Source organism: Schistocerca gregaria, unplaced genomic scaffold, assembly GCF_023897955.1.
Source record: "Schistocerca gregaria isolate iqSchGreg1 unplaced genomic scaffold, iqSchGreg1.2 ptg000180l, whole genome shotgun sequence".
In the NCBI taxonomy this organism is placed as follows: Eukaryota; Metazoa; Arthropoda; class Insecta; order Orthoptera; family Acrididae; genus Schistocerca; species Schistocerca gregaria.
The window spans coordinates 4,355,445-4,380,067 of NW_026061730.1; the positions used below are offsets into that span (position 1 = coordinate 4,355,445).

At 45.2% G+C, this 24,623-nt stretch overlaps 1 protein-coding gene across 1 annotated transcript in view; it reads left to right on the forward strand.

Annotated features, from left to right (window-relative positions):
• The first annotated feature begins 2,661 nt into the window (after positions 1-2,661).
• The window catches only part of LOC126302895 (uncharacterized), a 139,067-nt gene continuing 117,105 nt past the window's right edge, over positions 2,662-24,623 (forward strand). The window contains exons 1-3 of the mRNA XM_049991750.1: positions 2,662-2,806; positions 15,027-15,284; positions 22,751-23,012. Coding sequence (XP_049847707.1) covers positions 2,662-2,806; positions 15,027-15,284; positions 22,751-23,012 — 665 coding nt within the window. The remainder of the gene's footprint in view (positions 2,807-15,026; positions 15,285-22,750; positions 23,013-24,623) is intronic.

Consider the following 24,623-nt stretch of genomic DNA (forward strand, 5'->3'; position numbering starts at 1 on the left):
CAAAAAACTATTACGTGATTCTACGCAGCTGTTGCACAAGTTACGGCCTATTTGCTGCAACGAATGTGGGAAGAAATTGACTACCAGTGAGATATTTTCCGCATCATGAATGGATGTTGTTGTTGTTGTTGCCTTCAGTCCTGAGACTGGTTTGATGCAGCTCTCCATGCTACTCTATCCTGTGCAAGTTTCTTCATCTCCAGTACCTACTTCAACCTACATCCTTCTGAATCTGCTTAATGTGCTCATCTCTCGGTCTCCCTCTACGATTTTTATCCTCCACGCTGCCCTCCAATGTTAAATTTGTGATCCCTTGATGCCTCAAAACATGTCCCACCTACCGATCCCTTCTTCTAGTCAAGTTTTGCCACAAACTTCTCTTCTCCCCAATCCTATTCAATACCTCCTCATTAGTTACGTGATCTATCCACCTTATCTTCAGTATTCTCCTGTAGCACCACATTTCGAAAGCGTCTATTCTCTTCTTGTCCAAACTAGTTATCGTCCATGTTTCACTTCCATACATGGCTACACTCCATACAAATACTTTCAGAAACGACTTCACGACACATAAATCTATATTCGATGTTAACAAATTTCTCTTCTTCAGAAACGCTTTCCTTGCCATTGCCAGTATACATTTTATACATTTTATATCCTCTCTACTTCGTCCATCATCAGTTATTTTAATTCCTAAATAGCAAAACTCATTTACTACTTTAAGTGTCTCATTTCCTAATCTAATTCCCTCAGCATCACCCGATTTAATTTGACTACATTCCATTATCCTCGTTTTGCTTTTGTTGATGTTCATCTTATATCCTCCTTTCAAGACACTGTCAATTCCGTTCAACTGCTCTTCCAAGTCCTTTGCCGTCTCTGACAGAATTACAATGTCATCGGCGATCCTCAAAGTTTTTACTTCTTCTCCATGAATTTTAATACCTACTCCAAATTTTTCTTTTGCTTCCTTTACTGCTTGCTCAATACACAGACTGAATAACATCGGGGAGAGGCTACAACCCTGTCTCACTCCTTTCCCAACCACTGCTTCCCTTTCATGCCTCTCGACTCTTATGACCGCCATCTGGTTTCTGTACAAATTTTAAATAGCTTTTCGCTCCCTGTATTTTACTCCTGCCACCTTTAGAATTTGTAAAAGAGTATTCCAGTCAACATTGTCAAAAGCTTTCTCTAAGTCTACAAATGCTAGAAACGTTTGCCTTTTCTTAATCTACCTTCTAAGATAAGTCGTAGTATCAGTTTTGCCTCCCGTGCTCCAACATTTCTATGGAATCTAAACTGATCTTCCCCCTAGGTCGGCATCTACCAGTTTTTCCATTCGTCTGTAAAGTATTCGCGTTAGCATTTTGCAGCTGTGACTTATTAAACTGATAGTTCGGTAATTTTCACATCTGTCAACACCTGCTCTCTTTGGGATTGGAATTATTATATTCTTCTTGAAGTCTCAGGGTATTTCGCCTGTCTCATACATCTTGCTCACCCGATGGTAGAGTTTTGTCATGACTGGCTCTCCCAAGGCCGTCAGTAGTTCTAATGGAATGTTTTCTACTCCGGGGGCCTTGTTTCTACTCAGGTCTTTCAGCGCTCTGTCAAACTCTTCACGCAGTATCGTATCTCCCATTTCGTCTTTATCTACAGCCTCTTCCATTTCCATAATATTGTCCTCAAGTACATCGCCCTTCTATAAACCTTCTATATACTCCTTCCACCTTAGTCAAATCAAAAACAAAATTACACTTTTATTTGAAACTTGAGGTTCTTTGCTACAAAATGACACATCAATCCATTCTGTAGTTTCCTCAGTATATATCTGTATTATTCTAAAGCCACTAGTTCCTTTTTAGCACACCCTGTATGTTTAGTATCATCAGTGTGCAATTTTCAGGATCAATACTGTTTTCGAAAGAAAAGCTCTGTTCAAACGTAATGTCTTTGAACCTCAGCCGTAGTCACACTCTTTGGTTCGTTTACATCCTGAGAAACAAGTGGGAGTTGTTGGCTGCGGCAAAGTTTGTGTGTTGCTGTGTGATCAGTCCAACTGGAAAACAGGGACTAGATTGTCCAGTGTGGCTTGTGAGCAATGGGTAAACTTGTGGATGTTAATTGCTGGACGCTGACCTTGCAGGGTAAGTAATTCTGGATACCTCACCACATTCTGTGCTTTTTTTCTATCGTATTTCCTGTCTTCCCACGAGTACATTTAGACATTAGAACAGTTATGTGAGGAGTGACTGGTCTCGTGACATTCGAGGCGTGAAATATCTCATGTGATAAAGTTATTAGTTTATGGGAGGCACTGCCCAGGGCAGGCGGGCTCCAGGAAATGTTCTGAGACCTCCTTCCTCAGTAGCGCCGGTGAGGGGACAACGGCTACTTATATCTACTTTGCTTTTTTTTCTATGCTCAAAAATTAAAAATTTAATAATTTTCCTTTTCAAAACTGTACATATAATGTCATGAAGTAATTAATTACAGCTGTATCTTATACAAAAAAGGATTGAATACCTCCACGCGGCAGTGTACGGGCAACGGTGGCCGCGATCTCACCTGTGCAGCCAGCCATCACTGTGAGGCGGGGGCCGTTGGTGTCGGCTGAGTCCACTCAGCGGAGCACTAAGGTCCGCAAAAAAATACCAGATGGCGGACGCTGGCTGTCCAATTATAGCCTATGAAGAAAAAGAGAAAATGCGGCTTTTGCTGGTGTCACAGATAACTCGGTTAACTCGCATCGGTTTCCCAGGACGTTTACCACGATTCCGTAGCCCTGGCGACTGCCTCGACAGTGAGCTCTCAGCCAGTCCCTCCCCCCCCTCCCCCCTGTCTGAGAGATCGGCGCCGGCCGCCACCGAAAGTCCTCGTGAGTCTCCGGGATACCGACACCGTGCCGCCGACTGCGTAGTTTCACGCGCCTGCATTTGCGGCATTCTTAGTGGTCACGGAAAGCGAGCTGCCAGCAGTTCACACCACTCAGAATCCCGTGAGTCGACCGTCTGACGCCAATCAGCTTTTCAGATGCTTTTTACAGAACATCCAGCAAGCAACTAGATCTATCGGACTTTCTTGATTGTAACTACCTCCGCGATTTTCCATTGCCTATTTCTAGACATAGATTATAAATGAGACATAAACACAGAGCTACCTTTGAAGTCAAAAGTTATATAACTTCTTCTGCTAGTCCATGAGGATCTTGGGCTGAACATCAAACAAGAGTATTTCAGGGTATGGAGACAAACTTATGAATCCATGTACTCTGCATGTCAGCAGGGGACAGTTCAAAGGGCTGGAGGCTCTGTAATGGTGTGGGGCGTGTGGGATTGGAGTGATATGGGACTTCTAATACGTCTGAATACAACTCTGATGGGTGACACCTGCGTAAACATCCTGTGTGATCACCTACATCCATTCATGTAAATTGTGCACTCCACCGGAATTGGGCAATTCTAGCAGGACAATGCGACACCCCACACGTCCGGAATTGTTACAGAGTGGCTCCAGGAACATTCTTCTAAATTTAAACAGTACCGATGGCGACCAAAATCCCCAGATGTGAACATTATTGAGCATATCGGGGACGCCTTGCAACGTGCTGTTCAGAAGAGATCTCCACCCCATCCTACTTTGAAGGATTTATGGACAGTCCTGCACGATTCATGGTGTCAGTTCCCTCCAGCACTACTTGAGACATTAATCGAGTGTCAGCCACATCGTGATGTGGCACTTATCCATGCTCGTGGGGCCCGTACAAAATATTAGGCAGATGTACCAGTTTCTTTGCCTCTTCAGTGTATATACACTCCTGGAAATTGAAATAAGAACACCGTGAATTCATTGTCCCAGGAAGGGGAAACTTTATTGACACATTCCTGGGGTCAGATACATCACATGATCGCACTGACAGAACCACAAGCACATAGACACAGGCAACAGAGCATGCACAATGTCGGCACTAGTACAGTGTATATCCACCTTTCGCAGCAATGCAGGCTGCTATTCTCCCATGGAGACGATCGTAGAGATGCTGGATGTAGTCCTGTGGAACGGCTTGCCATGCCATTTCCACCTGGCGCCTCAGTTGGACCAGCGTTCGTGCTGGACGTGCAGACCGCGTGAGACGACGCTTCATCCAGTCCCAAACATGCTCAATGGGGGACAGATCCGGAGATCTTGCTGGCCAGGGTAGTTGACTTACACCTTCTAGAGCACGTTTGGTGGCACGGGATGCATGCGGACGTGCATTGTCCTGTAGGAACAGCAAGTTACCTTGCCGGTCTACGAATTGTAGAACGATGGGTTCGATGACGGTTTGGATGTACCGTGTACTATTCAGTGTCCCCTCGACGATCACCAGAGGTGTACGGCCAGTGTAGGAGATCGCTCCCCACACCATGATGCCGGGTGTTGGCCCTGTGTGCTCGGTCGTATGCAGTCCTGATTGTGGCGCTCACCTGCACTGCGCCAAACACGCATACGACCATCATTGGCACCAAGGCAGAAGCGACTCTCATCGCTGAAGACGACACGTCTCCATTCGTCCCTCCATTCACGCCTGTCGCGACACCACTGGAGGCGGGCTGCACGATGTTGGGGCTTGAGTGGAAGACGGCCTAACGGTGTGCGGGACAGTAGCCCGGCTTCATGGAGACAGTTGCGAATGGTCATCGCCGATACCCCAGGAGCAACAGTGTCCCTAATTTGCTGGGAAGTGGCGGTGCGGTACCCTACGGCACTGCGTAGGATCCTACGGTCTTGGCGTGCATCCGTGCGTCACTGCGGTCCGGTCCCAGGTCGACGGGCACGTGCACCTTCCGCCGACCACTGGCGACAACATCGATGTACTGTGGAGACCTCACGCCCCACATGTTGAGCAATTCGGCGGTACATCCACCCGGCCTCCCGCATGCCCACTATATGCCCTCGCTCAAAGTCCGTCAACTGCACATACGGTTCACGTCCACTCTGTCGCGGCATGCTACCAGTGTTAAAGACTGCGATGGAGCTCCGTATGCCACGGCAAACTGGCTGACACTGACGGCGGCGGTGCACAAATGCTGCGCGGCTAGCGCCATTCGACAGCCAACACCTCGGTTCCTGGTGTGTCCGCTGTGCCGTGCGTGTGATCATTGCTTGTACAGCCCTCTCGCAGTGTCCAGAGCAAGTATGGTGGGTTTGACACACCGGTGTCAATGTGTTCTTTTTTCCATTTCCAGGAGTGTATGTTGCATGTGTCTATGACTGGTCTTTTTTCCGCCTATTACTGCTATTCCACCAATATCATTTTCGCATACAGATAGCAAACAGAAAAGAAGGAATGGTTGACTGGGAAAACAGAGTCCTTTTTAATTTTTTATCTGAAGGTGGAATTAAATGTAAATATGATACCGGTAAACAATTAAATGGAAGAAAACAGATTGCTGTTAGTTTAAAAATGTATATGGAATTAAATGTGAAATATTATATGTGATTAAGTGCAATACGAAATGTGCAAAACCATAAGTACACATCGATCATTTTCTTACAAAAGAAGTTTCTTAACTGCAAAGCCATTAGTTATTGTTTTGTTATATCATTGTTATTTCGGAGAAAAGAACGTTATCCCTACAAACGACTAGCCAGATGTAAATGATGAAAAATGAGTATTTCCTTAAATCAATATTGTAACATGTGGTTAGTTACTTACTGTGTGGTGCGTTACACATGTCTTTTCTGTCAGCATAAAGTGTGTTCAATAGTAAACTTCTAGGTAAAAAAATTTCCAATTAATAAAATTATGTACAGGCATAGCAGTTTGATAACACATTACCACTGAGTTACAGTAAGTATATATATTTCATCGTAACATTAAGATGCCGACTCCTGCTGGCCACACGCTTTGACGTGACACCTCCCTGGCTGCTTATCTGTGTGCACCATGAGCTGTGGGGCCAGCACTGCCGTGCAGGCACAGGCTGGGTGGGGAGCTGGCTGCCCCCCTCCCCCCTGCAGGTCGCCACCTGCTCGCCACCACCAGTGGCCACGTGGGGCCGCAGCGGCAGCTCTGAGCAGGTCTGCCAGAGTGCGGCTTCCCCACAGAGGCGTCTCGCGCCCTGACAACGACGACAGTGCTGGAGACTTTCGAGTATGCACTGCCTCTTGGGATGTTTATGTGCAATTGAGTGGTAACGATTGTGATGCACTGGCACGGAAAGAAAGAACACTCTATTTCGTATTTTTATATTTACATATGTACATTTTATACAAATTGAGTGGAGCAATGTCTTCCGAGATGTTGCTTTACATGAGTCTTAAATTCGGCTTTGTACAGTATTCAGTCCTATTCAATACTTCCTCATTAGTTATGTGATCTACCCATCTAATCTTCAGCATTCTTCTGTAGCACCACATTTCGAAAGCTTCTATTCTCTTCCTGTCCAAACTATTTAACGTGCATATTTCACTTCCATACATGGCTACACTCCATACAAATACTTTCAGAAATGACTTCCTGAAACTTAAATCTATACTCGATGTTAACAAATTTCTCTTCTTCTCGAACGCTTTCCCTGCCATTGCCAGTCTACATTTTATATCCTCGCTACTTCGACCATCATCAGTTATTTTGCTCCCCAAACAGCAAAACTCCTTTACTACTTTAAGTGTCTCATTTCCTAATCTAATTCCCTCAGCATCACCCGACTTAATTCGACTACATACCATTATTCTCGTTTTGCTTTTGTTGAGGTTCGTCTTATATCCTCTTTTCAAGACACTATCCTTGCCATTCAATTGCTCTTCCAAGTCCTTTGCTGTCTCTGACAGAATTACGATGTCATCGGCAAACCCCAATTTCTTCTCCATGGATTTTAATACCTCCAGATTTATCTTTTGTTTCCTTTACTGCTTGCTCAATATAGAGATTGAATAACACCGGGAGAGACTACAACCCTGTCTCGCTCCCTTCCCAACCACTGCTTCCCTTTCATGTCCATCGACTCTTACAACTGCCATCTGGTTTCTGTACAAATTATAAATATCTTTCGCTCCCTGTATTTTACCCCTGCCACCTTCTGAATTTGAAAGAGAGTATTCCAGTCCACATTGTCAAAAGCTTTCTCTAAGTCTACAAATGCTAGAAATGTACGTTTGCCCTTCCTTAATCTAGTTTCTAAGGAAAGTCGTAGGGACACTATTGCCTCACGTGTTCCAACATTTCTACGGAATCCAAACTGATCTTCCCCGAGGTCGGCTTCTACTAGTTTTTCCATTCGTCTGTAGAGAATTCGCGTTAGTATTTTGCAGTTGTGACTTATTAAACTGATAGTTCGGTAATTTTCACATCTGTCAACACCTGCTTTCTTTGGGATTGGAATTATTACATTCTTCTCGAAGTCTGAGGGTATTTCGCCTGTCTCATACATCTTGCTCACCCTATGGTAGAGTTTTGTCAGGATGGGCTCTTCCAAGGACGTCAGTAGTTCCAATGGAATATTGTCTACTCCAGGGGCCTTGTTTCTACTCAGGTCTTTCAGGGATCTGTCAAACTCTACACGCAGTATCGTATCGCCATTAGCCTCCACATCCTTACATTTGTTCTCTAGCCATCCCTGCTTAGCCATTTTGCACTTCCTGTCGATATCATTTTTGAGACGTCTGTATTCCTTTTTGCCTGCTTCATTTACTGCATTTTTTATATTTTCTCCTTTCATCAATTAAATTCAATATTTCTTCTGTTACCGAAGGATTTCTACTAGCCTTCGTCTTTTTACCTACTTGATCTTCTGCTGCCTTCACTACTTCATCCCTCAAAGCTACCCATTTTTCTTCTACTGTATTTCGTTCCCCCATTCCTGTCAATTGCTTCCTTATGCTTTCCCTGAAACTCTGTACAACTTCTGGTTCTTTTAGTTTATCCATGTCCCATCTCCTTAAATTCCCACCTATTTGCAGTTTCTTCAGTTTTAATCTACAGATCATAACCAATAGATTATGGTCAGTGTCCACATCAGCCCCTGGAAATGTCTTACAATTTAAAACTTGGTTCCTAAATCTCTGTCTTACCATTACATAATCTAGCTAATACCTTTTAGTATCTCGAGGCTTCTTCCATGTATACAGCCTTCTTTTATGATTCTTGAACCAAGTGTTAGCTATGATTAAGTTGTGCTCTGTGCAAAATTCTACCAGGCGGCTTCCTCTTTCATTTCTTTGCCCCAGTCCATATTCACCTACTACGTTTATTTCTCTACCTTTTCCTAATACCGAATTCCAGTCACCCATGACTATTAAATTTTCATCTCCCTTCACTATCTGAATAATTTCTTTTATCTGATAATAAATTTCTTCAATTTCTTCGTCATCTGCCGAGCTAGTTGGCGTATAAACTTGTACTACTGTAGTAGGTGTGGGCTTCGTATCTATCTTGGCCACAATAATGCGTTCACTATGCTGTTTGTAGTAGCTTACCCACATTTTATTTTCCTGTTCATTATTAAACCTACTCCTGCATTACCCCTATTTGATTTTGTGTTTATAACCCTGCAGTCACCTGACCAGAAGTCTTGTTCCTCCTGCCAGCGAACTTCACTAATTCCCACTATATCTAACTTTAACCTATCCATTTCCCTTTTTAAATTTTCTAACCCACCTGCCCGATTAAGGGATCTGACATTCCATGCCCCGATACGTAGAACGCCAGTTTTCTTTCTCCTGATAACGACATCCTCTTGCGTAGTCCCCGCCCGGAGATCTGAATGGGGGACTATTTTACCTCCAGAATATTTTACCCAAGAGGACGCCAACATCATTTAATCATACAGCAAAGCTGCATGCCCTCGGGGAAAAGTACGGACGTAGTTTCCCCTTGCTTTCAGCCGTTCGCAGTACCAGCACAGCAATTCTGTTTTGGTTAGTGTTACAAGGCCAGATCACTCAATCATCCAGACTGTTGCCCCTGCAACTACTGAAGAGGCTGCTGCCCCTCTTCAGGAACCACACGTTTTTCTGGCCTCTCAACAGATACCCCTCCGTTGTGGTTGCACCTACGGTACGGCTATCTGTATCGCTGAGGCACGCAAGCCTCCCCACCAACGGCAAGGTCCATGGTTCATTGGGGGAGGATCAACATATATATGGATAGATATACCATCCTTGACTTCTGCTTCAGTGCCCTTGATACTAATAGGCTCTCCTGGCACTGCGAGAATACATGCATTTATACAATGCCCCTCATACAGTCAGATGCCTCTATGTGGTCTGTCTGTAGCAGTCGTTAACACACCGCATAACTCATCCAAATTATGCACACTCGAATGATTTGTTTAAATGCTTGTGTTCCCTGAACTTAATTCACTAATAGCTTCCCTGTATGTATCCGCTGTTGAAACCCTCCTCCCACACATTTTAAAGTCAGATAATGATTGAAATACACCACATTCTGTTGTCACCTACTTCTTCGTATACTCCGTCATGCTACACAGATAGTCCTGTACTATCAAAAACACGTCGAAAGTTGTCTACTTCTACAGCCATCCCAAAGTCACTGTCGGGTTCTGAACCTACATTCACACATTTAGATAGACTAACAGTCAAAATATGTGTGTTGGTCAAAAGCGATACACTTCTGCAACTTAACTGATACTTGAGCGCGCGACCGCTACGACCGCAGGTTTGAATCCTGCCTCGGGCATGGATGTGTGTTATGTCCTTAGGTTAGTTGGGTTTAAGTAGTTCTAAGTTCTAGAGGACTAATGACCTCAGCAGTTAAGTCCCATTGTGCTCAGAGCCATTTGAACCATTTTTTTTTTTTAGACTTGAAGAAGCTCTGTTTAAATAGTAGAAAGACTTAGGTCTGTTAAATCTGGAAGACAGTCTCTGGCTTGCTGCTGCGTTCCAGCTGGAGTTAGTTGCCCTGCTGAAAAAGTACATAGGTATAATGGAATATATTTGGTTTTTGGCCCATCCCTGCTGATAGCACTTTGTCATGTTCTTTCCACTACTATATACAGACCTGAAATGATCCTTATTGGTCGAGAGCAGTGTGGGGAAGGGGAATGTAGGGGGACTGGAGTGGGGACGGAAGGGTGAGCGGACAGGAGGGTGACATAAGCAGTTGTGTCTGCTTTAATATAACACCATAAAAACGTACTGACAGTTAGTTACTGAGGCAGCGATTTGGCTCACAACCCACAGTGATCCTGTGCTACAGTGTCTTACTGCAGTCTGTTAACGAATGAACGAGCATACAAAATAAGTTTCTAGATATATGAGTGGTACGAAAACTGCTTAATAACAGAGCACCTTACTTTGTACACGGCACCAAGTTGTTAATGAGAGACAAAAGTATCCCGAGAGTGCTTCAGAACATAATCTGACATACAGCATGAGCTGATGATGCCGTGGTGTACGGGGAGGTATAATTGTTGAGTGACTGTAGGAGGGTACAAGATGACTAAAACAAAATTTCTATTTGGTAAGATGAATGGTAGTTAGCTCTAAATGTAGAAATATTCGAATACAGCATTAGCAGTGCGCTGCTTGACACACTCACGTCGATGAAATATCTAGGTGTAACGTTGCAAAGTGATATGAAATGAAATGAGCATGTATAGGTGCAGCAGAGAAGGTGAGTGGGAGAATTTGAGGAAAGAACGGATTATCTGTAGAAGACAGAATATAGGACACTAATGCAACCCCTTCTTGAGTGTTATTGGAATGTTTTGGATCTACACAACGTCGAAGCAATTGAACTGTGCAGCCAGAGTTGTTATCTCAGGGTTCGAACAACATGCTAGTGTTGTGGAGGTGGTTTTCCCTGTAGGGAAGACGATGTTATTTTCTAGGAAAACTGTTCAGGAAATTTAGAGAAACCGACATTCGAAGCTGAATGCAGTTCGATTTCACTGGCTTCAACGTCCATTTCACGTAAGAAGCACTGAACACAGAAATTAGGCTGTCTGTGGAGGCATGGCGAAGAAAAGGGATCTACAGAAGATGAGATCCAACAAAGAACAAATTACAGAAATGCTGTCACTTGAGTTTCTAAACACATGACGAGACAAAAACCGACCTGATACTATCAACGACTACTGGAATATGCTGAAAGAAGGGATCATTAAAGCAGGACAGCAAGATGCAAGAAAGATTTACCAAAGGTTAAATAATGAACTGCGAAGAGAAACAGAGCAGGCTAGGAAAAATTGGCTGAAAGAAGAAAGTGATGCAACTGAAGAACTGGACAGGAAGGGAAGATACGGCTTACTATGCAACAGAGTAAAGACTATGACATGAGATCAAAACAGGAAGTGCTACTATGGAAATTTTGAGTAAAGGGGAAGAGGTAGTGTACAAAGATCGTGACGATGTCCGCCAGTGATAGCAAGAATATCTAAAAAGCTATATGACACAGATCGCAAAACCAGAAACTCTGGAACTTGAATTACTCAACAGTGTGATTGATCACGAGAAAGGACCAACCATCATAATAGAAAAGGTAAAGTGTGCCATAGCTGTAATGAAAAATGGTAAAGCAGTCGGTACAGATACGATACCAAGATAAATATTAAAATGCTTGAACCAAGATGGAATAAGAGAAATATTGAGGTTATGTAATATAATATATTACAGTGATGAATGGCCTGAGAACTTCCTGACAATAATAATGATTCCATTACCGAAAAAACAAGGACCCAAGAAATGCAACGAGCACAGGAAAATCCGCCTCATTTCACATACAACCAAAGTAATGGAGGAGAATGTTGGCGAGGAGCAGTTTGGCTTCAGACGGAACACGGCACCAGAGATGCAATAGGGCTCCTACGAATCGTGGGAGAAAGGTTTATTGAAAAAGGAGGAGACCTCTATATGTAATTCATCGATTTAGAAAAGGCCTTTGTCGATGTGGCTTGGGACAAGCCTATTATGAAGGAAAATAGAGTGAACCGGAAAAGCAGAAGACTTGTAACTCATTACACCTGAATCGAAGAGCCTTAGTTAAGGAGAGGGGAGAAAGTACAAACTCGATTGGACTAGGAAAAGGAGTAAGACGAGGATGCCGTCTATCATCTACCCTTTTCAACCTGTTCTTGGAAAATATGCACATTAGGTGACAAAGGAGAAGAAAGTGGCGGAAGGAGAGTAGTGTGTTTGAGGTTTGCTTCTAGCCACAGGGGAAAAGAATTACAGGATTTAGTGGACACCATTCAAGCTAACGTAAAAAAATTATGCAATTAAAATTAACACAAAGAAACAAAAGTTCGGCACTAGGGGGCAATAAAGATATAAAAATTATGCTGAATGGAGAAATATCACAACAGGTGCAAAATTTTAAGTATCTTGGAAGCAGGATAGACACCAACTGGAAGAGAAGCACAGAAATTAAAACAAGGATAGCAATGGTAAAAGAGGCATTTTATAAGAAAAGGGAATTTTCTGCACCAGTCTGGCAAAGAACTGAGGAAAAGACTCAAAAATGTTTTGTATTGAGTATTGTTCTATATGGCCCTGAAACATGGGGTTTGAGGAAGAAATACAGAGAAAGGCTGGAGGTTTTTTAGAAGTGGGCATGTCGGAGTATGGAAATAATAGCAAAAAATGAAGAGGTTCTGAGAAGAGTGGGAGAGAAAAGACAGTTACTAGATGTTACAAAAAGAAGAAAATGAAATGGAATTGGGCAAATATTAATACAGGATGACGGACTGATAAAAACAGTTTCAGAAGGTTATGTAGAAGGGAAAAGGAAGCGAGGAAGGAGGAGATTTCAAATAATGGATGACGTGATGGACAGTACAACATACAGCAGCCTTAACAAGGAAGCAATGGATAGTAGAAAATGGAGAGGCAATGGACCTGCTAATATAGCAAATAACTAAATAACTGATGATGATGGAGGTATAAAGACAGTCGCTTTTCCCTCGCTGTATTTACAAGCGTAAGAGGAAAGAAAATGACTAGTGATGGTGCAAGGCAACTTCCACCAGGCACCATATTGTGACTTATGTCGTTTGCGTGGAGATTTAGACTACATCTACATCTGCAGCAATAACCCACAAGCCATATGGCGGTGTGTGGCGGAGGGTGCTTCTAGAAGTGACAGTCTCCTTAGTGGACTTGTCGCATCGTCTAGGTGTTCTGCACACAAAACAGTCTTCGGCTCGTCTTCACTACATGATTTACTACACTCCTGGAAATGGAAAAAAGAGCACATTGACACCGGTGTGTCAGACCCACCATACTTGCTCCGGACACTGCGAGAGGGCTGTACATGCAATGATCACACGCACGGCACAGCGGACAAACCAGGAACCGAGGTGTTGGCCGTCGAATGGCGCTAGCTGCGCAGCATTTGTGCACCGCCGCCGTCAGTGTCAGACAGTTTGCCGTGGCATACGGAGCTCCGTCGCAGCCTTTAACACTGGTAGCATGCCGCGACAGCGTGGACGTGAACCGTATGTGCAGTTGACGGACTTTGAGCGAGGGCGTATAGTGGGCATGCGGGAGGCCGGGTGGGCGTACCGCCGAATTGCTCAACACGTGGGGCGTGAGGTCTCCACAGTACATCGATGTTATCTCCAGTGGTCGGCGGAAGGTGCACGTGCCCGTCAACCTGGGACCGGACCACAGCGACGCACGGATGCACGCCAAGACCGTAGAGGACCGCACCGCCACTTCCCAGCAAATGAGGGACACTGTTGCTCCTGGGGTATCGGCGAGCACCATTCGCAACCGTCTCCATGAAGCTGGGCTACGGTCCCGCACACCGTTAGGCCGTCTTCCGCTCACGCCCCAACATCGTGCAGCCCGCCTCCAGTGGTGTCGCGACAAGCGTGAATGGAGGGACGAATGGAGACGTGTCGTCTTCAGCGATGAGAGTCGCTTCTGCCTTGGTGCCAATGATGGTCGTATGTGTGTTTGGCGCCGTGCACGTGAGCGCCACAATCAGGATTGCATACGACCGAGGCACACAGGGCCAACACCCGGCATCACGGTGTGGGGAGCGATCTCCTACACTGATCGTCGAGGGGACACTGAATAGTGCACGGTACATCCAAACCGTCATCGAATCCGTCGTTCTACCATTCCTAGACCGGCAAGGGAACTTGCTGTTCCAACAGGACAATGCACGTCCGCATGTATCCCGTGCCACCCAACGTGCTCTAGAAGGTGTAAGTCAACTACCCTGGCCAGCAAGATCTCCGGATCTGTCCCCCATTGAGCATGTTTGGGACTGGATGAAGCGTCGTCTCACGCGGTCTGCACGTCCAGCACGAACGCTGGACGAACTGAGGCGCCAGGTGGAAATGGCATGGCAAGCCGTTCCACAGGACTACATTCAGCATCTCTACGATCGTCTCCGTGGGAGAATAGCAGCCTGCATTGCTGCGAAAGGTGGATATACACTGTACTAGTGCCGACATTGTGCATGCTCTGTTGCCTGTGTCTATGTGCCTGTGGTTCTGTCGGTGTGATCATGTGATGTATCTGTCCCCAGGAATGTGTCAATAAAGTTTCCCCTTTCTGGGACAATGAATTCACGGTGTTCTTATTTCAATTTCCAGGAGTGTATTTGATAGTTCCTATTTAAGTTGGCCTTAATTGTAGCCTCTTGCCATTTAGCTGAAGTGGCAACCTTTGGGTTTGTGTGACTCATCGAGTAAAACAAATTCAAAAGATTCCTTCTAGTTCTCCTGTGTATGACGTAACACTTTTCATTATTTATAATCAACCGCCACATTACGCTCCGCATCGATACTTTCTCAAAAATCATTTTACAGTGGGTTTTGATCTTCTGATGACTTTACTAGATCGTAAAAGAGAGCATCATCTGCAAACAATTGCTGTTCAGATTGCCTCCTAAATCGTTTTGATAGATTAGGAACAGCAGGACGCCTACAACACTTCCTTGCGGAAGCCCAGATATCACTTTTGTTTTACTCAGCGACTTTTGTAAATCGCTACCAGGCAGACAGGAGTACGGCTGCGATCCGGATGAGAGAAGCCACGCTTCCTGTGGTTCGGCCGCCCCGCGGCAGACTTCCGCTGCGCTTGCCCTCCTGTGGAGCCCGCGCTGCCAGCTGACGCGCACGGCCTCTGCCTGTCTGCTCCCCAGTGTCGGCAGCGGACAATGCAGCCGGCGGTGGTCGTCGCCGCGCTGGCGGCTCTGTTGGCTTCAGACGCGACGGTGCTCGACTGCGTCTGCAGCCACCTCCGCGACGTCACTGGCTCCGCCAGCATCTGGGGAGCGAGCGCCGGAGAACGTTACATCTGGTTGCACTACTGTGAATATCCCGGTAAGTGCTTCCTCGTGCAGCACAGATCGCCAAGACCTCATGTACAGTGCCGTTTTCACACGCTGACAGGCGGCGTGGCTTACACATGCTGTTATCAAAGATTATACGTTTTCTCCCACGACAGTTTATTAGGGGCAAACTGCATTTCGTTCTCAACATTTTCGGTCAATGAACTCTGTAACATCCTCTTGCGAGTGAGAAGACATCACTATGTACGATTTGGAAATACGGTTAATTAACCATATATATTTCCTAAGTCCAAAACGTTTTCCATATGTCTGAGAATAGACGAAAATAAGATGTTGCCAAATATAATGAGTAGATTTTGTAAAACCAAAGCACTTGTGTGCACAAGTTCTGACGTGCCTCATCATTATCGCACTCTTTACGTAATTTCTGTAATTATGTCTTCTGCATAATTATCGAGATTGACATTACCGTAATAAGCAATTCAGAATCAATATAGCGATGTCAAACGGCTCTTAACTATTTAACGTAAAGCGATACATCGACAAGAAAGAGAACGAATTACAAAGTAAGCACCAAATATCCATCGTTGCACAAACACAGTGAAGAGTGGAAAGTTCTGCGGGATAAGGGAAAATGGCGGATGGCATTCTGCGCGTTGGAGATTAACAGTCGCCACTGTGTCGTCGTGAGGCAGAGGACGTGGAGCACAGCCTGCGGCCCCTGGTGCCTAAAGTGACTCGCACGGATTTCGCTACCTTCACTGCAATGTACATCTAACCTTTCCGAATAATTTAATTTTCTAAATTAAGTAAAATATTTCTGTACCTGTAAAATTACATTACAATGACCCTGAGAATGTTCGTGGGACTGAATCACCTGCAGACGTATACAGAAAGTCCATCCTTCTTTCCTTTATCGTAAGGGATCAATGACTGTCGTTGAAATCTGTACACCGGTGAATCGTCTCCTTTTGAATGGAAAGCATGGCAAGAGCACACAGCCTATCTTCATCTGTGGTACTTCTAAGGAACTGTTTGACCTGCGACAGATTGCGGAAACACCTCTCTGCTTCACACGTCCTCATGGGATAGCAGCCGCTCATTTCAGCAGATTCATGACGTCGCCAAGGGTTTCTTGAAGGTTATTTTCAATGACAAACTTTATGGGGGCTACTGCGCTTTTCTGTTCTTGAAAATTATTTTAAGAATGAATGGTCTGTAGTTCTGTTTTTAACACAGTTTTACTTCAAAAATAGATAGGAGTGCGCAACAGCAGAAAGAATTTGTTCAGGACACTTATTTTACAGTGCAAGGAAGAAGTGCTGGTTAAGTAAATTGGAGGCCAACAAATGGCTGTAGAATTTAAGCATCTGACTGCTCTGTGGTATCATTGAGTGCTAGGCTCAGACCTAATGTTTGATTCACAATTGGCGTCTGGTTGCTGGTATCTTCAATGTGTTTAACATTCTATAAGGGCCTCTATGCTCGTTAACTGTGAAGACCGTTTTCGATTTAATCCGTCTTATGGTTGATACATGAAGGATTCTTCGTTTCACAGTTGCATATGGAACAGCCAATTTTCCAGCTGAGTGACGGAAAGATATTGCTACCTCTGTAGTAGTTCTGAAAACAGCTTTATTTGTTTGTTTTGACTTATAGCTTGGGTAAGAACTACGTTCATTTGGTGTTCATAACAATGCACACAGTACACGAAATACGAAATTGTGCTCCTCTCTTACAGTTGTTTGGATTTCTGTATGGCAGTCACGCATGACGTAGGCACCATAATAACTTAGAGATTTTAAGTTTTCTTTCGTTTCTTGGACAACATCGGCGAGTATATCTTTAATTGAATCAGCCAAGGAGGAAGCACTGATAAGCAATTGATTTGAAAATATGCAAAAACTTTAAACCGGGTACTCAGTACATAACAGAAAACAAAATACTACAAACAACTGAAATTTTGAAGATACATCGAATATTTCATGTGCTATCACAGACACTAAATGTCTGTCTTAGCTACTTCTGAATTACTTTCGTCCTGACACACACGTAACGTACAGTCGAGTAAATTCTTTTGTATACCACTGGAAGCACCTAAAAGACAGCAACATTGTTAAACGTGCTCTTTCACATCCGCAGCTAAAGCGGAAGTGAAATTTACCCGCTTTCTGAATATTCTAGGATTGTTAGATTCTACTGTTTCATCATGTCCACCTAAGGTAGGTTCAGACTCACAGCATAGTTTAATACAGCCAGTTATCTTGGAAGGAACATACCGATTTTCTCTTATATTGCCATTCTGTCGTTCTGTGTTTTGCCTGAAAGCTAAGGTGTTGCTTAATTTCTGTTTTTCCAAGGACTGATAAACCTAAATAAGCTTTCTTATGTCCATTATATTCCTCACGCTTCTTAACCTTCTCTGTTAGATGCCTTACAAGGAACCTGTTGAGTGCCAGCTCGTACGAGCAATCTTTAGTGATTGTCATTTGAAAGATAAAATTACGACAGGAAAAATATTATCTGGTAAATGACTCATCACGTCCACAGAAAACGAGAATCCGGGAGGTACGGAGATAACCCTTCTATGAGATGCATTATTATACATCACAAAATGGACATTGTCGACATCCAAGAAATGTTCGAAAGAAACCATTAACTTTGACCATCAAAAACCGAATAAAAATGGCTAGTCTCAATGATAACAAAGGTTCGCGCCTTCCAGATCAAAAGCGAGCTCCTTGGGAGTTCCAAACCGTGCAAAACGTTCAGCTAGGTATCTACTCTTAAGGAATGCCTATAGAAGTCACATTGGTGTAACAGGGTGACGGGAACTGATGTGATGGCGTGCAACCGAATGCGAAACAGCCTGTCCTGGACCTTATCGTAAAACTGGCTGTCCTTTAAGGCGTCGCTGCAGATAGTGCGGTAATATGTTTAATACGCACAGAAAAGACAAACATCTGGAGGCTGAATCCATTTGGTGGTTCCAGATGGTATGAACTGCAATGTCAGACACTTTCCAGAAGCGATAGTTTGTTTTTTAGGAGTATGATTATTACACCCAGACTAGGAATCCAGCAACTTACTCTGACGAGCTATTGGCCAAAAGCAGTGTTCATACCATAGCTGGAGTTCTCTTGCGCCCCTTCTCCCGCTCTTGCTTGCTGTGATATAAATATTCCCTACTGCCATTTCCAAAATCTCACACACGAGAACGAATCAAATGACACAGAGCAATAAATAGCTTTCCAGCCAATTTACCATCAGGTTAATAAGTCGCCATAGCTGACACGAATGCGTCAAGGAATTGATATCAAATGATCTTGGCAGATCTCTCTTGGTACGTCTAATTTCGAGGGTCCCTTTCATGTACGTTTCCTCTTCAAATGCCAATTGGCTGCAGTTGAAACCAATGGGATAATTTATTTTATCTCCTCTACAAATTTTTGGGCCGACTCAGTAGTTTTCTGTGCATCGTCAAGTTGAGGCTTTGTTTGAAACTTTATTATCTCATGTCTTCCACTTCTGTAGCACTGTTTGACGTTATGGAAGCATCCACTGCTTCTCTTGAAATCGCTATAATGTATGTCGCGCGCAATTTGATGCAGATAACGCAGTGGGTCACTAGCCAGTACATCCCGTAAATTGTATCGAACAGCCTTGAAACGTGCGAACATCAGTTTTTGTGATAACTGCGCCTTGTCCTGCATTGAACGTCCGTAGTCTTTCTTACGCACTAACGCTCATATTTCTGCGGACTTTTACAAAATATGTTCGTAATTGTTCTTTTGCTAGGCTGTCATGATGTTCCAAGTAAGTAATTATGTTTAGCACCCGCTCCTTGGACAGCGTTTGTCCTTCACTACTTTTCCCTGGAGACGAGAACTGCGGCTCCGACAACGACCACACCTGTTTCAGTACCACTTTCTGTTGCCATGCACGTGTCGTCATCTCTCTACTCCTCTCGTACATTTTTCGCAGGACACCAAGCATTCCACTGACTAATCTTGCAGAAAGGCTAATCTTTCACAATCGACTTCTTTGTCTCCCAGCGAAATTTCTTGGGTTCCTTTCTTACTAAATCTCAACTTAGGCTAGTGTCACTGAAGACATAATGGAATGTTGGCTTTGTTTACCGTTGCCATTGCTCCGCTTTGTATCACCACCAGCAGCACTGTGGCACTGTCGTGAGTTACTCGTCGACCAGTCAGTCCAACTACGCTCTGTAGCCTCGCGCTGTCGACAGTCTTTGATACCTCCAGTCCCGACCGCTGTTGGCATTAGCAGCCAGTGTTGGCTTCGGAATGTCCGCCTCCGTAGCGTAGCGCTACAATTACCGCCTACCACACAGGCGGCCCGGGTTCGATACCCGGCAGGGGACTGGGTGTTGTGTGTCCATTTTCATCATCATTGACAAGCAAGTCACCGTCGTGGCGTCACCTAAAGGGACTTGCAATACGGCGGCCGAAAATCCCAGCCAACAATGCTATACAGTCACTTCCGTGGTATGCAATATATGGGGCGTCGAATGGCGTTACATCTGACATTCCAGTACATGTCCAGGTAGTGTCTTTACCCTTAGCTAACAGCAAACACGGAAAACAAAATGAGTTATTGGTAGCAGTGAAGCAGGAAATCCAAATGTTCCTTTTACATACATGTACATGAAAGGAGTTGCAGAATGCCTTTGTTTCACAGTTCCCTTCGAAGCTTTAAGGCGTGTCATATAGAGTTTTTTCTCTTTTGTTTCTTTCTTTTTTTTTCTTTTTGCTGCGATTTTTCTCCGACAGTGTATTACCGGCGAGCTTTCCCATCGCTCCTCTCTGCTGAAGAAAAGCCCATAGAACTTACTCGCGGAGGTTCCGAGGACAACGTGTACCTTAGCAGACCCCGGGTAATGCTTTCAGACACACGCTTGCTGTATGAACAACGTAAAAATTTATCATACGATAAAAACTGAAGATGCAGATAAAACGATCTCATACGGGGCAGACTAGGAGGGCGATTATTTAGTTACATGCATTTGTAATTTGCACAACCAGCTCTTTTCCGGGGCGTATAGGGTTTCTGGGCCTGTAAAGGTTCCAGGTTGTGGCTGGAGAACGGCCGGAGAACGCGAGTCGTCCAGTACGGGGGTGGGGGCCGTCGGGAGCCGCCCCGCCTGCAGCCGGCCACGCAGGCCGGAGGGTGCGTGGAGGGGGCGCGCCAGTGATATTAGCAGCAGTTTCTGTTTGTTAGAGAGTTTCTCAGGGAAAGTCCCTCAGTCATTGGCATTATTCCAGTACGGAAAGCCTCACGTATCGCTACACAGTTGACGGGGACAGGCACCCGCGAGAATATACGAGAAACACCAAGTCGCACAAGAGTACATCGCAGCGCGCCAAGCGAGTCAGTCGGCTCTCAGACACGACGAGGCCGAGGTCTCCGTGTTGGCTGAGGAGCGTGCGCTTCTCCCCTGTACGAGTCAATTACATTTCTGGTATCAGTTCACAGTGGTTAATTACAATAGACGTACCGTAATGGCTGCCCGCAGTCCCATCACAAGCGACTGTATGATTACAGCGCTGCGAGGGACGCCATCAGAATTAGCAGTCTCACTGGGCTGGTACGAAACTTTAGGAATGTTTACTGGAGAGATTAGCTGACCAGTGATGTAACCTCATGAGGACTCCCTCACCGAAGCCGATCTGTCGGGTGTAGCCGAGCGGGCTATCCGTCGTTTCCCTACAGAGATATTACGCTTTCTTCTTTCCTTTTGCTTCATTTTGCAGTCTAACTTACTGCGGGTTTTATCACGCATTTGCTGAAAAAGACTTGAGTCGCCCTCGTCCTGCATTGTTTCATCTTTCGTGAGGGAATGAGCAGGCAGAATAGCTTTTGTGTGTCCAGAGACTCTGTCGTAAACTTTCTGGCAGATGAAAACTGATCAGCACTTTCTAGTTTAGAGCAACTCTCCGGCACTCAGTGCCTTCATTGCTGCTTCACTTGCGACGAGGAACCGTTTGTCAACCGCACTAGCACATCGATCGACAATTTCCGTTCGATTGTTTCTAAAATGATCTCAATATTTGCTGAGCACTTGGCTATAGATTTGTTTTCTCTCTGTTCCGTAATTGCAGAACGTTCCCACACAAGTTCAAAGGAACAGAAGTGCATGTACTACCTCGTACGTGTACAGAACAACGAACGGCAGCGCGTCTGCTACCTACGTAATGAGGTACCCTGGGTGAAAACGGCGACAACTAAGGCTAAAATACTGCTCAGAGGCGTATCCCAGCGATTAGAGCGAGAAAAGAGTGGTATGCCGATTACATCAATGAGAATTCCAGCTTTGCTGGCAGCAGTTGTTGTGACTCTGACGCAATGCTTGACAGGTAGACTGTAACGGGATAGGCTAAATGTGTGGCGCTCCAGGATATGGAAGTACAGAATGCCTGGAGTCACCGTTCAAACTCCAGCCTGAACTGGAGCTCAGGAGTCACCAGGAGAGGCTCCCGCCGGCTGCGCTGCAGTGAGGGGCGATGTCTGGAGCGCCCTGGCGGCTGCTGTCCAGGTGCCTCTCGGCCAGCCTGGAGTCTCCTGTCCAGCCCCGCACTGGCAGCTCCGAGACTGCCTCTGCCATGGCGTTCTGCATTTATGAGCACGGGTCCATATGTATTATTCCCAATCTCTTTTACTTGAATAACACTGTCTGCGCGTAGCCAGGTACATCCCACGTTGCCGTTGTAGCCGTGCAGAGCAGCACGGCTGACATGCGACCTCGAATTATTTTGTGGAAAGGATATCGAAAAACCGGCCACTGTGCCCGAGCGGTTCTAGGCGCTTCAGTCTGGAACCGTGCGACATCTACGTCGCAGGTTCGTATCCTGCCTCGGGCATGGATGTGTGTGATGCCCTTAGGTTAGTTAGGTTTAAGTAATTCTATGTTCTAGGAGACTGATGACCTCCAATGTTAAGTCCCATACTGCTCAGAGCCATTTGAACCATTTTGGTATCGAAAATATCGCAAGCGATCTCAATGACTCAGAAATGTAACAGCTGCGACCCATGTAACCAATTACTTATTGTATACCAAGTGGCTCCCCGTGAGGTGGGCGAGGATGGGAACGAAGAATGCAACGTGCCATCTCCACTCTGCTCGGGTCCTCGATGCACAGATCGTCCTTTGCGATGCTGTGATCAGAACGAAGGCTCGTCTGGAATGAGGGCACAGTGTCCAGTGTCCAGTGTTGTGGTGTCGGCGCAGCTCTGCCCGCTTCCTCGTCAGGAGGAGCCGCAGCAGTGGCCGCCGTGCTGAGAGTCAGCTGACTTGCTGACCGGTTGCTTCCAAAAGTGTGCAGAACACCTCGCGCCGCGTCGAGTATCGTTGGACGCTGCTTTATTACTGCTTCACTTTCAGTGGCTGTTAGTAGTGGTGTGGACAGCAGCAGCCAATGGAAGCTCGTGTGAGGAGTCAGCGTGCTGGCCTCGAGGTGAGTGCGCCGCGTTTTGCAGAATGGTTCCCAGTGGCCGTAGCGTGCGGGGCCCCGGAGCGCCCGCCCGCCGCAGACTCGCCTGTGGAGCGCCTGACGGCCCGCCTCTGGGACTACGGGCCGCCGCCGCCTCCGCCCGCAGGTGGGCGGCAGGGAGGGAGAGCGGGCTGCGCCGCCGCCCTGGCCGAGCTCCGCCGCCTCGCGTGGGACGAAGCCTGGCAGCTCGTCCAGCAGCTCGACTGCCGGATCGCCGACGGCTGCGTCGACTCCTGCCCTGAGCCGAGGTACGAGCCCCACTCCACGCCACATCTGCTAGCCTAACCCTGCTTCCCTGCCCTTAAATTTACTCTCAATGCTGTCACCTACGTTTGATATTTCCCGAGGCTAACCCTCTGGCAATAAGTACACCGTAGAGAGACTCAAGGAGGCCTCCGCCTCTTCTGTTGACACTTTCCACAGCGTAGTCATGACAGTGCCTCCGCATATTGCTACAGGAGACAGTAAATGGTCTGATGATCATAGTCAAACATTGAAAGCGGTGACCAGCAATAAAACATTTTTCGATCTAGATTGATTGCCTTACTGAAATTGAATTTATATCCCTGTTTCACAACCATATTATCAGAAATCAATAAGATTGCTGTCTCACTTGAGACGACAACAGCTATATCTTGATCTCGTAGTTGGTTGGAAATAAGTTCAAAAATGAACAATAAACACTACCAATAGCTAAATTAATTATGTTTTAGAAAGAATTAATTATACATTGGCGACTCCATGGCGTGTTGTGTGCACCACGACCAAATCGTGGACAGAATTGTAAGGAAAATCAGCACTGGCCGTATTTTGTTGTTTTGTTGTCAGCAAAATCGATTTTCGTTCACTTACTGACCATCCTCAGTGCTAGAAGCTAAAAATTTCCACATAATGATAAGAGAGTAGAAAACCGAAAATCACTACTACATCTGCATGTGAACATAACAGTTGGTAGGAACATACCTGTAATATACAATTAAAATCGGTAGGCACTGGTATCAAGCTATAACCACAAGCTTAGAGCGATCACATAAGCTGAGGCCGCTGTTTACACGCATCTGTACAGCAGACCTTGGTGTGACAGGGCTTGGAACGCCCTCTATGTGACATGTCACGTGAAGAATTAATATTGCTGGTTTTAGAAGATATTAACACAAAATACTTCTTGTGCATTTGTGACTCATGAAGTAATTCAAATTTAAAATGTACGTAAAAAACATAGCAGACGAAGGTGGAAAGAAACATCTAAAATACACTGGCGTATTGTTTTTTTTAAAAACCAACTTACAAAACATAAGATAGGTCGATAATAAGTTGTCAGAGTGCAGGACAAGCAAAAGATAAAGAGAAGGAAAAAGAATAATACACGAATAACATGAAATGAGGTACAACACAGTTTTTTTAAAAGACATATTACCCACTATCTGGCGTGGAAAGTTAGAAGTACAACGTTCGTGATTTACGTAAATCGTTACGTTAAGACTAAGGATTCAAATATATTAAAAAACAGTAATAGTACGAATATAACATTATGTAATAATTAAAATGCCGTGGAACACTATATTCATTATAAAAGTTTTGAAGGTGTAGACATACAATTTTGTTATCATGAAACTTACTGGCAGATTAAAACTGTGTGCCGGACTGAGACTCGAACTCAGGACCTTTGCTTTTCGCGGGCAAGTGCTCTACCAACTGAGCTACCCAAGCACGACTCACGGCCCCTCATTACAGCTTTACTTCGGCAAGTACCTCGTCTCCTTCCTTCCAAGCTTTACAGAAGCTCTCCTGCGAAACTTGCACAACTAGCACTCCTGAAAGAAAGGATACTGCGGAGACATGCTTTAGCCACAGCCTGG